Source organism: Hemiscyllium ocellatum, chromosome 42 (genome assembly GCF_020745735.1).
Source record: "Hemiscyllium ocellatum isolate sHemOce1 chromosome 42, sHemOce1.pat.X.cur, whole genome shotgun sequence".
Lineage (NCBI taxonomy): Eukaryota > Metazoa > Chordata > Chondrichthyes > Orectolobiformes > Hemiscylliidae > Hemiscyllium > Hemiscyllium ocellatum.
Genome location: NC_083442.1, coordinates 30,747,476 through 30,762,696, shown reverse-complemented (window position 1 = coordinate 30,762,696; position 15,221 = coordinate 30,747,476). Strand labels below are relative to the sequence as shown.

At 45.0% G+C, this 15,221-nt stretch overlaps 1 protein-coding gene across 2 annotated transcripts in view; it reads right to left on the bottom strand.

Moving 5' to 3' along the window:
• LOC132834760 (proline-serine-threonine phosphatase-interacting protein 1-like) overlaps positions 1–15,221 on the bottom strand; it is a 114,377-nt gene that overhangs the window by 6,110 nt on the left and 93,046 nt on the right. The window contains exons 11-13 of one of the 2 annotated variants that reach the window (XM_060853745.1): positions 14,033–14,129; positions 9,178–9,268; positions 4,927–4,959 (exon numbers count right to left, since the gene is read on the bottom strand). In XM_060853745.1, coding sequence (XP_060709728.1) covers positions 4,927–4,959; positions 9,178–9,268; positions 14,033–14,129 — 221 coding nt within the window. The remainder of the gene's footprint in view (positions 1–4,926; positions 4,960–9,177; positions 9,269–14,032; positions 14,130–15,221) is intronic. The other variant, XM_060853746.1, reaches the window with a different exon arrangement.

Genomic DNA, 15,221 nt, shown 5'->3' with positions numbered 1-15,221 from the left:
TGTTTCCACACTAAGTAATCTAATCTAATGTCCTTTAAAGGAAGGAAATCTGCCATGCTTCCCCAGCCTGGCCTACGTGATTCCAAAAGCTTTCAACCACTCAGTTCAAGAGTGTTAAAGAATGGGCACCAACTGCTGTTATAGAGTCAAAGATGTACAGCATGGAAACAGACCCTTAGGTCCAACACATCCATGCCAACCAGATATCCTAAATTAATCTAGTCCCATTAGCCACCATTTAGCCCATAACCCTGTAAGCCTTTCCTATTCATGTACCCATCCAGGTGCCTTTTAAATGCTGTAATTGTACCAGCCTCCACCACTTCATCTGGTAACTCATTCCATACGCCCACCAGCCTGTGTGTGAACAAGTTGCCCCTTTGTTCCCTTTTAAATCTTTCTCCTCTCACCTTAGACCTATGCCCCCTAGTTTTGGACTCCCCTACCTCAGGGAAAAGACCTTGGCTATTCACCCTATCCATGCCCCTCATGATTGCCTCACATATCACTGAAAGAATAAAAGGGCCAGAGGACAGACCAGGGGTCAAATGGGAGACTTCTGGTGGGTGGTTTATCCTGGAGGGTCACCACATCTCAGACAACAGACAAAGTTGAGAAGTTGGATCCCTCATGGTAACCTTAGCTGCTACAGGAACTGAAGCTGCACTGTTGGTGTCAACTAACCAAGCTAACCAACCCTAACCTGGTCATGTACAGCAAAATCATAGGTTGTCTGTATAAGGTTTCACCTCCAAATATGACATTATGAACAAAAAAAGATGACAGCTTTTGATTTTTGTCCATGTCTATTACTGGCTCAATCTGAATATAGAATCTGTTAGGATTGCTTTTGTTGAATCTGAGCAAGTTAAAATTTCAAGGCCTACAGCTTAGTGCTGTGACTAATTAGAATTTAAGTGTTAATAAATTACCAGTTTCATCTTTGATCCAATGGCAGCATTAACAGAGATTTTAAAAAGATGCTTTGTTTGCAAAGCAGCTAATTTTTTCTAAATTAGCCCGAAATTTATCCTGAAGGAATTAGCAGAAACACAGGAGGACGTGCTCACTGGAATGAGATTTGTTCAAATTATTTTGTGAATGAAGGTTTAATTAAAGATCATGGGGAATGTTTTCTGTGCAGAGCATGGAACATCTCAATAACAACACCTCAGCTAAGTGTCATAGAGATGTACAGCATGGAAACAGACGCTTCGGTCCAACCCGTCCATGCCGGCCAGATATCCCAACCCAATCTAGTCCCACCTGCCAGCACCCAGCCCATATCCCTCCAAACCCTTCCTATTCATATACCCATCCAGATGCCTCTTAAATGTTGCAATTGTACCAGCTCCACCTCTGGCAGCTCATTCCATACACATACCCCCCTCTGCATGAAAAAGTTGCCCCTTAGGTCTCTTTTATATCTTTCCCCTCTCACTCTAAACCTATGCCCTCTAGTTCTGGACTCCCCGAGCCCAGGAAAAAGACTTTGTCTATTTACCCTATCCATGCCCCTCATAATTTTGTAAACCTCTATAAGGTCACCCCCTCAGCCTCTGACTCTCCAGGGAAAACAGCCGCAGCCTGTTCAGCCTCTCCCTATCGCTCAAATCCTCCAACCCTGGCAACATCCTTGTAAATCTTTTCTGAACCCTTTCAAGTTTCACAACATCTTTCCGATAGGAAGGAGACCAGAATTGCATGTAATATTCCAACAGTGGCCTAACCAATGTCCTGTACAGCCGCAACATGACCTCCCAACTCCTGTACTCAATGCTCTGACCAATAAAGGAAAGCATACCCACCATCTTCACTATTCTATCTACCTGTGACTCCACTTTCAAGGAACTATGAACCTGCATTTACTGCATCAACTGCACCTGATGTGGCCTCCTATACATTGGGGAGACAGGCCACCTACTTGCGGAACGTTTCAGAGAACACCTCTGGGACACCTGCACCAACCAACCCATCCACCCCGTGGCTGAACACTTTAACCCCGCCCCTCCCACTTCGCCAAAGACATGCAGGTCCTTGGCCTCCTCCATCACCAGACCATGGCAACACGACGCCTGGAGGAAGAGTGCCTCATCTTCCGCCTAGGAACCCTCCAACCACAAGGGATGAATGCAGATTTCTCCAGCTTCCTCATTTCCCCTCCCCCCACCTTATCTCAGTCCCAACCCTTGGACTCAGCACCGCCTTCTTGACCTGCAATCTTCTTCCTGACCTCTCCACCCCCACCCCCTCTCCGGCCTATCACCCTCACCTTAACCTCACTCCATGTATCGTATTCCCAATGCCCCTCCCCCAAGTCCCTCCACCCTACCTTTTATCTTAGCCTGCTTCGCACACCCTCCTCATTCCTGAAGGGCTTACACCCGAAACATCGATTCTCCTGCTCCTTGGATGCTGCCTGACCTGCTGCGTTTTCCCAGCAACACATTTTTCAATTATGAACCTGCACTCCAAGGTCTCTGATCAGCAACACTCCCTAGGACCTTACCAAGGTTCGTTCAAGGACCAATTGGATATATCTTTAAACAAGGAATCTGAAGACCCCTGAAGAGGGTTTTGGGGTTGCCTGATCCCAGGTGGTCAGTGAAGTAGAGATAACGCTGTACCCAGCCACTCTGCTCAGTCAGATAAGGCTAAATACTGCAGCTTCTGGACTTCTGAAATAAAACAGAGTACTAGAGAAACTCTTACAGCATCTGTGCAGTCAGAAACAGTAAACGGTTCGACTCTGATATAATTCTTTGTCAGAGTTTCCCCAGCATGCTTTGTTTCAGTTTTACTACAATCTGGTAATTTGTTGCACGGTTACCAAGACGATAGCTTTCAATTCCAGGTTTTCATTAAGTACATTTGCAGACTCCCAGCTACTGTGATGGTATTTTTAAGGTTCATTCATGGGATGAGGGCATCCGCCGGCCATGCCAGCATTTACTGCCCATCCTTAATTACCCAGAGGGTAGATTAGATACGCTACAGTGTGGAAACAGGCCCTTTGGCCCAACCAGTCCACATTGACCCTCCAAAGACCAACCAGCCAGACCCATTTCCCTCTGACTAATGCACCTAACATTATGGGCAATATAACATGGCCAATTCACCTGACCTGCACATTTTTGGACTGTGGGAGGAAACCCATGCAGACACGGGGAGAATGTGCAAACTCCACACAGACAGTCGCCCAAGGCCAGAATCAAACCTGGGACCATGCTGCCTCACAGCACCAGTGCTAACCACCGAGCCATCATAGCTAAAAAAGTCAGCTACATTTGAATCCATAGTCGTCTGGGTCCTCTAGATTACCAGTCTTGTGACATTACCACTATACCAGTTCTACTGGACGAGGGTGGTACATATTGAACTGTTAGTATGGCAGTAAAACAATATAAAAGCAGGAGAGCAGGGAGAAAGCGGATTTGTTCCTCTGTGTAGAGATCACAATCTTTCAAATCAATGACCGGCGATAACAAGTGGTAACCTCACTACTCCCTTCATTATTTGAGGTTTTTTTTCCAGATTCCCAGCATCTGCACAAATTCTTTATATTCCTTTACAGGATGAGATAGTCATTGGAAGAATCAGGTGCCCATCCCTAATTACCATTCGGGGGAAAACATCGAGTGGTTCTCTCAGCCATGTAAGAGACAGTCCCATTGCTGTGGAGTCACATGTAGGCCAGATTGGGCAAGGATTTCAGATCAGCCATGTTCTCACTGAATGGCACTGCAGAGTCAATGGGCTGAATGGTCTAGCTCTACTCCTATATCTTACAGTCTAAAGGATGTAAGTGAGCCAGGTAGGATTTTACAACAATTAGTCATACCAATGGACACCAGTATTGCTTCATAATCCCAGAGGTATTAACACAGATTGAATTTAACTTCCCTGGCTGCAGTGATTAGATTTGAATTGACAATGTGAATTGATTAATGTGCCATTAGTTCCCAGCCTGCGAATTGCTAGGTCTGTTGCTGTAACGATGACATTGCAGTTTCTGGCTCTGAACCTCACTTGACACTCACAGGCACATCCATCCCAGGTAAGGGCTTGGGCAGGAACCAGAGGCGAGGTGCTTGGGTGCTCATTGTTTTACTTTCCACATGACAGAAAGCCTCCCGTTTAACCTTACAAAAGTTGTTTATGTATTTCCCTTGGATGTTCCCGATGACCAGGGAATCCAGAACCACGAAAGTGTAGTCTATGGATACAGGGTACACCATTTTGGACTGAGGAGGGGGAGGAGGAGGAGGAGGAGGAGGAGGAGGAGGAGAAATGTCAGAGTGGGGAGCCTGTGGAATTTCCTACTACAGAAAGCAGTTGAGACCAAAACATTGAATGGTTTCAAGCAGGAGTTAGATACAATTCTTAGGGCTAAAAGGGATCAAAGGGTCTGGGGAGAAAGCAGAAACAGGGGACTGAGGTGGATGATAGCCACAGTCATATCAAAATGCTGGAACAGGATCGCAGGGCCGAATAGCTTACTCCTGCTCCTATTTTCGATGGGTCTGGTTCAATCTGCACCCCCACAGCACCAGTTTGTGCCATTTCTAGCAACTCTCTGCCTTTCAGGTTTTGTTCCAGCATCTCTGTGGGGAAATGAACATTCCCACTGCACAAGTAAATGAGGATCAGTCAATGTAGCAGGTTCCTGCTGCAGTAGTTGATGGGCCTGGGGGTCCTGTGGTGAAAATGCACCTGAATGCAGGACTAAATGATTTGCATTGTGAAATGTCTTGTGATTGCAAGGATGATCGCTTTAGTGTTAAAAGTGTTAATCAGCTTTAGCAAAGCAAAACTGTTAATTGCTGGTGAATGCTTGCTTTAAAAGACGCACAGTCAGTACACAGTGATTGACACATAACCGGACACATACAAATGCATCAGCAAACAGTCAATTTTTAAGTATACCTGTTGGGTAAATGGATAAGGTTAGGAAAATACCTGAAACAAAAATATTGAAACATGGAGGTTAATGACAAACACAACCAAAAAGACAGGATGAGTTCATGGCAACATTAAGAAATTCTGCTTTTGTCATTCCAAAGGTGTTGTCTTTTCACGTGGAGGTGCTGAATATTCTATTAAAGGGTTTGATGGGAGCATTTGCCCGAGATGTATCCACTCAGCGACCTCCAGAGTTAAAGTGAACTTGTTAAAATGGAAACATCTAGTGTTTTTTCCTTCTCCCTCACAATCATGGCAACACACACTTCTCATTGCATTTATATAGCATCTCATGAAGGGAATACAAATGGTCAGAAATGCCCACTTGTTGGTGCTGTCATACACAAGTTTTTATTCTGCTTAGATTGCCTGATTCTTTATTCTAGGAGGTCTGATCTTCATGTAAAAATTAATATTCTAACAACTGGCAACTCAATTTTTCATGGTCCTTTCATGTATCCATTGTTTCCCAGTCCAAAAACCCAGATTCCACCTCTCTCACTCCCCAGTCCGATAACCCCAATTCTACCTCTCTGACTTCTTGCTGGTGATTGAGACTTGTCTGCTCTTTTGATCAATTCTCATTTTGATATTTGGAATAATTGAAGCTATGTAGATAGTTTGGGATGGGGCTAACCGACAGCGTCACTGCATTAGTAATCCACAGACACAGGCTAAATCCTCTTGGGACAAGTGTTCAAATCCTGAGCACATTTAAACTTAATGTGTATCTCAAGTATTGAAAGTTACCTTCAACATCAGTGACCGTGAAATCATCATCAAATCGGCATAAAAGCCTGACTGGTTTACTAATGCCCTTTATGGAAGGATACTTGGCCTGGTCTATGTGACTCCAGACACACAGCAATGGGGTTTTCTAAACTGCTGTCTGAAATGGCCAGGTAAGCCACTCAGTTCAAGGTCATTTAGGGATAAATAACAAATGCCCACACCCCATGAAAGAATAAAAGGAACATTTGTACAAATTAGGAATAAACTTCTCCAGTCTGCTCCGCCAGTCAATATTCCATTTTACCCCTAATAACCTTTTATCAGACTTTAAAAATATTCACTAATTTCCAATGTGCACCAACCTTTAAAAGGAAGAAATTTCCAATGGCTCTCAATCTTATGTAAGAAGAAAAATTCCCCTCCATCTTTGTTATAAATGGTAATCTCATTTTTAAACTTGTTCTAGATTCTGTGATAATGGGAAACATATGCTTCATCAAGGCTCCACATGATCTTTAGATTTAGATTTAGATTACTAATAGTGTGGAAACAGGCCCTTCGGCCCAACAAGTCCACACTGACCCGCCGAAGCACAACCCACCCAGACCCATTCCCCTACATTTACCCCTTCATCTAACACTACGGGCAATTTAGCCAAGTCAATTCACCTAACCTGCACATTTTTGGATTGTGGGGGGAAACCAGAGCACCCAGAGGAAACCCACGCAAACACGGGAGAAACTCCACACAGTTAGTTGCCGTAGGCGGGAATTGAACCCGGGTCTCTGGCGCTGTGAGGCAGCAGTGCTAGCCACTGTGCCACCGTGCCACCCAAACATACCTCTTGTATGTTTCAATCAAATCACCTTTTACTTTAATAACTTTCAGTGGATACAAGCTTGGCACATCCAATATTTCCTTATAAAACCACCAGCCCATTGCAGGTAACCTTTCTCTGAACTGCTTCCAATGCATTTACATCATTCCTTCATGTAGAAGACCAATACTATACACAATACTCCAGATGTGGTCTCACCAATGCCCTGTATATCTAAAGCATAACTTGCCTACTCTTGTATTTAATTAACCAGAAACTACCCCACACACACACACAGTGGCTACAAAAGCAGATCAGAAACTAGGTATACTGCGGCAAGTAACTTCCTGACGCCCCAAGACCTGTCCACTATCTACAAGGCACAAGTCAGGAGTGTGATGGAATACTTCCCACTTGCCTGGATGGGTGCAGCCCCAACAACACTCAAGCAGCTTGACACCATCCAGGACAAAGCTGCCCACTTGATTGGAATTGCATCCACAAGCATCCATTCCCTCCAGCACAGAATGTGTACTATCTACAAGATGCACTGCAGAAATTCACTAAACATTCTCAGACAGCACTTTCCAAACCCACAAACACTTCATTCTCAAAGGACGAGGGCAACAGATACATGGGAACACTACCCTCTGCAAATTCCCCTCCACTCACCATCCTGACTTGGAATGTTCATCACTGTTCCTTCACTGTCACTGGGTCAAAATCCTGGAATTCCCTCCCTAAGGGTATTGTGAGTCAACCTACAGCATATGGACTGCAATGAGACAAGGCCGCAGCTCACCACCCCACCTTCTGAAGGGCAGCTAGAGACAGGCAATAAATACTGACCAGCCAGTGACACCCACAAATGAATAGAATATATTCCCCCTCATAATAAAATAACTTTCCTTAGTTTTCCCTATTACTTGCCATACCTGCATACTGACCTTTTGCAATTCAGATCTCTCTGTATCTCAGAGCCTGGCAACATCTTCCCATTTGCAAAATACGTTTTATATTCTTACTGACAAAAATGGACAATATCACATTTTCCCACATAATACTCCATTTCTCATTTGCGTACTCTAGCGATTTCTCTTTGTAGCTCCTTACATCCTCTTCACAACTTACTTTCTACATGATGTCACACATTTGGTCCCATCATCACATTGTAAAACGTTGAGACCCCAGCCCTGATCCCTGTGGCATACACTCATTACCAACTGCCAACCAGAAAAAGACCCCTCTTCTTGACCAAAGCCTCAATATATTTATTCACCATTGTCCCCTACTCTTACCAGCCTTTTTCATTTTTTCCACAGGAACATAATGCCTCTGAACTCTCATTATCTCACTTTTAAAAAGTTTTCCATTTGCCAGTCATCCCTTTCTCTGTAGACAGTCTACTCCAATCAACTTTTGAAAGCTCCTGTCTCATACCATCGAAATTTGCCTTACTCCAATTAAGAACTTTAACTTTTATACAAAGCCTATCCTTTTCCATAACGACTTCAAAACTAATAGAATTATGATCACTGGTCTCAAAGTGCTTCCCCACTAACATTTCAGTCGTTCGTGCTGCCTTATTTCCCGACAGAAGGCCAGGTTTTGCTCCTTCTGTAATAGTACATTTACATATTAACAAAGAATATTTTCTTGAATACGTTTAACAAATTCCTTACCATCCAAGCCCTTAACACTATGTCAGTCCCAGTCTACGTTTGGAAAGTTAAAATCCCTTACTGTTACAATTCTATTACTCTTACATAAATCGGAGAGATCTCTACATATTTGTTCCTCAATGTCCTTCTGACTACTGGTGGGTCTTAGTACAAGCCCAGGAAGGTGATCAGCCTCTTCTGAGTTCCACCCATATAGCTTCACTGGACAATCCCTTAGATATATCCTATGTACAGAATTAATGACTTCCTTGATCAAAAATACTACTGCCCCTCCTCTCTTACCTCCCTTCCTATAGCATCGAAACCCTGAAACATTGAGCTGCCAGTCCTGTCCTTCCCTCAGCCATGTTCCTGAAATAGCTATGATATCCCAGTCCCATGTTCCCATCCATGCCCCAAGTTTATCTGCTTTACCTGTCAGAGCCCTTGTACTGAAATAAATGCAGGTTAATTCTTCAGAGTTATTTTGATGATATATGCTACACGATTGTGAACTGTGGATCATTTGGACACCCAAACTGGTCTTTCTTTTGAAGGAGTCACTAAAAGGGCACTTGGGCACCTTTTTTATTGAAGGGTCACTTTGCCTAAATTTACAGCTTTGTTTTGAGTTCAGCTAGGCTACAGAGATGAGACAGAGAAGCTAGCCATTATATTTAATTTCCCAGATTAATACTCTCTCTTGCCTAACCTCCACATTTCAGTTTATCACACCTTCCTAAAATTAGATCCCTCACCTTTACTAGATATTTTCTGCTTCAGCAAAATTCCTATTGGACACCGAAGGCTCTATTTCCATTAACTGGATTTTCTGTCTGCACCATTAAATTGTGCAAATCCAGATTACTGGTTGGAAGTGAAATAAATTCTGGGATCGGTTTGGGTTCCCACGTGCTGTGTGCAGGAAGCATTCGGATTGCGATCTGGAGGGATCGGGAGTGCAAATCTGAAGAAGAAATTTGAAACCACATTTGCGCCATTTACCTTTTCAACATCCCTCCATTCCTGGCAGAGGCAACTGCGCGATTTTCCGTGGTAGATAACTTGTCGTAGTAATTCTCGTACTCTATGGGAGCTGTGAAGAAATGCAAGTCCAGCAGTAAACTCAGAATTTGTACTTGTTAAAATTTTAGAACACCAATCGCATTGTTTAACATAGGACAGCACACATGATCTGACAATGGCCAGACACACACACATCCCATGAAAGAATAAATATAGCACATGACATTTGTGGATCAGTGGTGCTGGAAGAGCACAGCAGTTCAGGCAGCATCCAAAGTGCAGCGAAATCGACGTTTCGGGCAAAAGCCCTTCATTAGGAATAAAGGCAGTGAGCCTGAAGTGTGGAGAGATAAGCTAGAGGAGGGTGGGGTGGGGAGAGAGTAGCATAGAGTACAATAGGTGAGTGGGGGAAGAGGATGAAGGTGATAGGTCAGGGAGGAGAGGGTGGAGTGGATAGGTAGAAAAGAAGATAGGCAGGTAGGACAAGTCCGGACAAGTCATGGGGACAGTGCTGAGCTGGAAGTTTGGAACTAGGGCGAGGTGGGGGAAGGGGAAATGAGGAAACTGTTGATGTCCACATTGATGCCCTGGGGTTGAAGTGTTCCGAGACGGAAGATGAGGCGTTCTTCCTCCAGGCGTCTGGTGGTGAGGGAGCGACGGTGAAGGAGGCTCAGGACCTCCATGTCCTCAGCAGAGTGGGAGGGGGAGTTGAAGTGTTGGGCCACGGGGCGGTGTGGTTGATTGGTGTGGGTGTCCCGGAGATGTTCCCGAAAGCGCTCTGCTAGGAGGCGCCCAGTCTCCCCAATGTAGAGGAGACCGCATCAGGAGCAATGGATACAATAAATGATATTAGTGGATGTGCAGGTAAAACTTTGATGGATGTGGAAGGCTTCTTTAGGGTCTTGGATAGAGGTGACGGAGGTGGTGTGGGCACAGGTTTTACAGTTCCTGCGGTGGCAGGGGAAAGTGCCAGGATGGGAGGGTGGGTCATGGGGGGTGGCGTGGACCTGACCAGGTAGTCACGGAGGGAACGGTCTTTGCGGAAGGCGGAAAGGGATGGGGAGGGATATATATCCCTCAAAGTTTGTGCGAAGATTTGTAGCTCAGGTGCTTGTTGTAGTGGTTCTGTTCGCCGAGCTGGAAGTTTTTGTTGCAAACGTTTTGTCCCCTGGTTAGGAGACATCATCAGTGCTGTGGAGCCTCCTGCGAAGCGCTTCTTTGATGTTTCTTCCGGCATTTATAGTGGTCTGACCACTATAAATGCCGGAAGAAACATCAAAGAAGCGCTTCGCAGGAGGCTCCACAGCACTGATGATGTCTCCTAACCAGGGGACAAAACGTTTGCAACAAAAACTTCCAGCTCGGCGAACAGAACCACTACATATATATCCCTGGTGGTGGGGTCTTTTTGCAGGTGGCGGAAATGTTGGTGGATGATTTGGTTTATGCGAAGGTTGGTAGGGTGGAAGGTGAGCTCACTGCTTTTATTCCTGATGAAGGGCTTTTGCTCGAAACGTCGATTTCGCTGCACTTTGGATGCTGCCTGACCTGCTGTGCTCTTCCAGCACCACTAATCCAGAATCTGGTTTCCAACATCTGCAGTCAGTCATTGTTTTTACCTATATGACATTTGTGCAATTCCATCTGATACATGCTGTCATATCATGCCCCATTTTGAAGGTTTTGACAAGGCATTTCTGGACAGTGAGGGCACAGGAAAGGAGTGTCGATTAGAAAACTGAAAAAGATCAAAACCTCCGGATTTACTGATCAAACGCCAGATGCTGCTGGGCACGTCATCCTTTGAAGCCTCAAATTAAATCCCTCTGAATAAGTACAGGCCAACTTGTATACAGTAAAAGTTACTAGATTACAGGGCTGTGCTCTCAGAGAGACCGAGCAAGCAAGACAGAGTTGGAGATGGCTGGTGGTGGTTTAACCTGATGGTCACCACACCTCAGGCAAGGGATAAGGATTGAGAAGGAGAGTCCTTTGTGGTAAGGTCAGCCATTGCAGGAGTTGATCCCATGCTGTTGGCATCACTCTGGTCATCCATGTGCCATTCAGCACGCTTAAAGGTGAACTGACAGCATTGTCATTGTCTCAGACAAAGCTTGTCTTGACCTCCCACATGTGGAATGGGAGATGGAAAATCAGGCACTACTATGTTAGCCATGGATTTCACATCTACGTGATGGAAAGAATGTCATAGCCTTTACTATCATTATCCAAAACTCAAGGCTACAGCATACCACAAGGATATCATGGTCCTAACCCCACACACCTCTCTTTCAGAATCTTCTGCTCGAGCAGTGAGGAAATGGAAAGGCAAGACAATATGCCTTCTCCAGCTTTTGTGCTTTTTTCTTTGGGGGGGGGGGGGGGGGGGGGGGGGGGGGAGAGAGGTGTAAGTAGTTTTCCACTTGCTTCCTGCACATGTTTCCCCAGCCCGGAGATCCCACTTTGCATCAGATTTGCTCACTGTGAATCAAACACACAAGGAGGCCATTCAGCCCATCATGCCTATGCCAACTTTTCCCAAAGAGCTTTCCAGTTAGTCCCTTTCTACACCCATTTTCGCACAACCTTGCAGCCTTCCGTTTTTCTCTCTGATGTGCGGAATCTGTGCTCTGTGGTTAGTGAAATGTCTAAACAGGGAAGATTTGTGTCTATAAAAATTCTTCAGCGTTTGGAACAATTCTATTCCATTGACTGAGCTGCTCACGTCGGTACAGCACAGGGTGATTCCTGCGACTACATCCGTGCAGCCATCAGGTGATAGTGAGGCAGGTTTGCTGTTATGTGTCTTGTGATCAGCCAACCCAATGGCAGGCTCTCTGGGAGACAGATGGGAAATCAGTTCCCCAGAGTCTTTGTGAGAGGCAGTGAGGAGAACAAATGAAACGGGAGTCCTGAATATTCACCATTCTTTAGGAAGGACTTGAAGACATTTGTTAGGGTACAGAGAAGATTTATCAGGCTCTAATATTGATGGAATTTAGTGACAAGGTTAGGTTGGAAATCCTAGGGTTACTCTACTTGGAACCAAAAGGAAGTTGAAGCTGCCGTTTGGATGTGCCCAGCTCCTACACAATAGGAGCTCCTGCTCATGGTGAAGGCTGTTGCGATTTGAGTGCAGGAAACTATAGGGTCAGCTTTATCTAGCGAGGGAGAGGGAAACCACATCCTGGTCTAACTAGGAGAGTCGCTTGTAATGAACAATTTTGAGTTTATTGTATATTAGTGAGTGGTTACATTGATGTGTTAAACATTATTACACTGTCTGTGGGACAGTATGTACAGTCTCACTCCTTTGAGATCCTAAGCTGTTCTGCCCACAATTCCAAATGATCTCATCCTAGTGAGTGGTGCTTAAAGCACGCCCCAACATTAACCCTTTCCTAACCCATATACAACAGAGGGAGATTTGATAGAGGTGTGTGAAACAATTACTTCTTTGTTAAGGTGGATAAAAAAAAGACACTTTTACCATTAGCTAATGGTACAAAGATGAAGGGTCACAGATCAGAGGCCTTGGGTGGAAGATGTAGGGAGGAATTTTCTTACACTGACATGGTAATGACATGGAGCTAATGGCCTATTAGGGTAATAGGGGAGATGATCACCATTTCAGAAAGGAAATTGGATGGACACTTGAGGAAAGCAGCATTAACGGAGCAGAAGAATTGGACTGATGGGATTGCTCATTAGAGGGGTCATGGGCCAAAATGGCCTCCTCTGTGCCTGAATCCTTTGCTGCTGTGCAGAGGGACCAGAGGGTCCTCGTGCATGAATCACAAAAGGTTGGTCTGCAGGTGCAGTAGGCAATTAAGGCAGCAAATAGAACATTGCCTTTCATTGCTAGGGGGATGGAGTTTAAAAATAGGGAGGTTATACTGTACAGTGTGCTGGTGAGGCCATACCTGGAGTACTGGGTGCAGTTTTGGTCTCCTTACTTGAGAAAGGATGTACTGGCACTAGAGGGGAAGCAGAGGAGGTTCACTAGGTCAATTCCAGAGTTGAAGAGACTGGCTTATGAGGAGAGACTGAGTTGACTGGGACTGTACTCATTAGAATATAGAGGAATGGGTGGGGGGCAGAAAACTTATTGAAACATAAAACTATGAAGGGAGTCAATAAGGTATTAGGTAGTGAGGTAGTTTCCACTGGCAGATGAAACTAGAATTAGGAGGCATAACCTCAAATATAAGGGGAACGGATTTAGGACCAAGTTGAGGAGGAATTTCTTCACCCAAAGGGTTGAGAATCTGTGAAATTCCCTGCCCAGTGAAACAGTTGAGGCTACCTCATTGAATATTTTTAAAAAAAGACAAATATAGGTAGATTTTTGAACAGTAAAGGAATTAATGGTTATGGGGAGCAGACGGGTAAGTGGCGCTGAGTCCATGAAAAGATGAGCCATGATCTTATTGAATGGCGGAGCAGGCTGGAGGGGCCAGATGGCCGACTCCTGCTCCCGGTTCTGATGTTCTTATGTGACTCCAGCCCCAAATCCTCCAATGACATTCCTCTTAGATATTGATCAAAAGCTGTTAAAAATCACCAAAGTCCTGATCTGTTTGGTACAGAGACAGAAGCAAGGGGAGAAAGTGAGGACTGCAGATGCAGGAGGTCAGAGTTGAAAAGTGTGGTGCTGGAAAAGCACAGCCAGTTAGGTAGCATCTGAGGTGCAAGAGAATCAACCATTTGGGAAGAAGCCCTGACAAAGAGCTTACACCCGAAACGTCGATTCTCCTGCTCCTCGGATGCTGCCTGACCTGCTGTGCTTTTCCAGCACCACACTTTTTGACCAAGACAGAGAAGCAAGTCTTACCTGGTGGACGCGTTCCAGTCATCTTCTTCTGAATGAAACAATCCATATCTGCATCAATGTCACAGAGCTCCAAAACCTTCCTTGTCTCCTCATACAACTGCAGAGAGTTAAAACGCCAGATGAAGACTCAAGCTACAACACGTGGACATTGCCTCACTCCGCAACTACATGCTGTCCATTCCCAGGGAATCAGTTTTTTAAAAAAAGCAACTTAGCAGTCACTCTGCATGCAATAACATCTCATTGATTGGGAACAACAGCTCACTCCATCAACAAACATTCATCAGCAAATAGCCACAGGGTGCAGAAAGATCCCACTGTGTGTCATTATGTTGTGGAGGTGCCAGTGTTGGACTGGGGTGGACAAAGTCAGAAGTCACACAACACCAGGTTATAGTCCAACAGATTTATTTGAAACCACAAGCTTTTAGAGCATAGGTCTTTCGTCAGCTGAAGTGAAAGCTTGTGATTTCAATTAAACGCATTGAACTATAACCTGGTGTCATGTGACTTCCGACTCAGCATAGTTAGCTAGAGCTTAGAGGTCACCCATAGGCACTGATATAAATACATGTCTTTTCACAACTCGCCAATTCAAGGGAGCAGGCCGCTCCCACCTCCAACTCTCAAGCAATGCCCCCATTGCGGAAGTGATGGGGGCTTTTGGACACCTTCCACTGAAGACTCCATTCAAGAGGAAGTTAAACAAGTGATTGAGAGAGAAAGCTAGGTGAAGGAGATGGAAATGGGGTGAAATTTAAAAGGAAAACCGAAGGCTTGTGCGGAACATAAAACTGGGCCAATTGTGTCTGGCTCATGTGCTGCAAGTTCTATGAAAGACTTTGATTTAGTTCCACCCAAGGTTAAATTTCAGAGTATCACAGACTGTCGCAGCAAGAGGATTTCATTTAAGAATCATAGAATTCCCACAGTGCAAGAAGAGACCATTTGGCCCATCAAGTCTGCACCGACCCTCCAAAGGTCATCTTAACACCCCACCCTATTCCTGCATTTCTCATGGCTAATCCACTTTTCCTGCACATCCCTGGACACTGTGGGCAATTTAGCCTGGCCAATCCACCCTAACCTGCACAGCTATAGCCACCCAGACAGGGGGAGAATGTCCTTGAGGGGTATGCACAGTCGCCAGAGGCTGGAATTGAACCTGGGTCCCTGGTGCTGTGAGGCA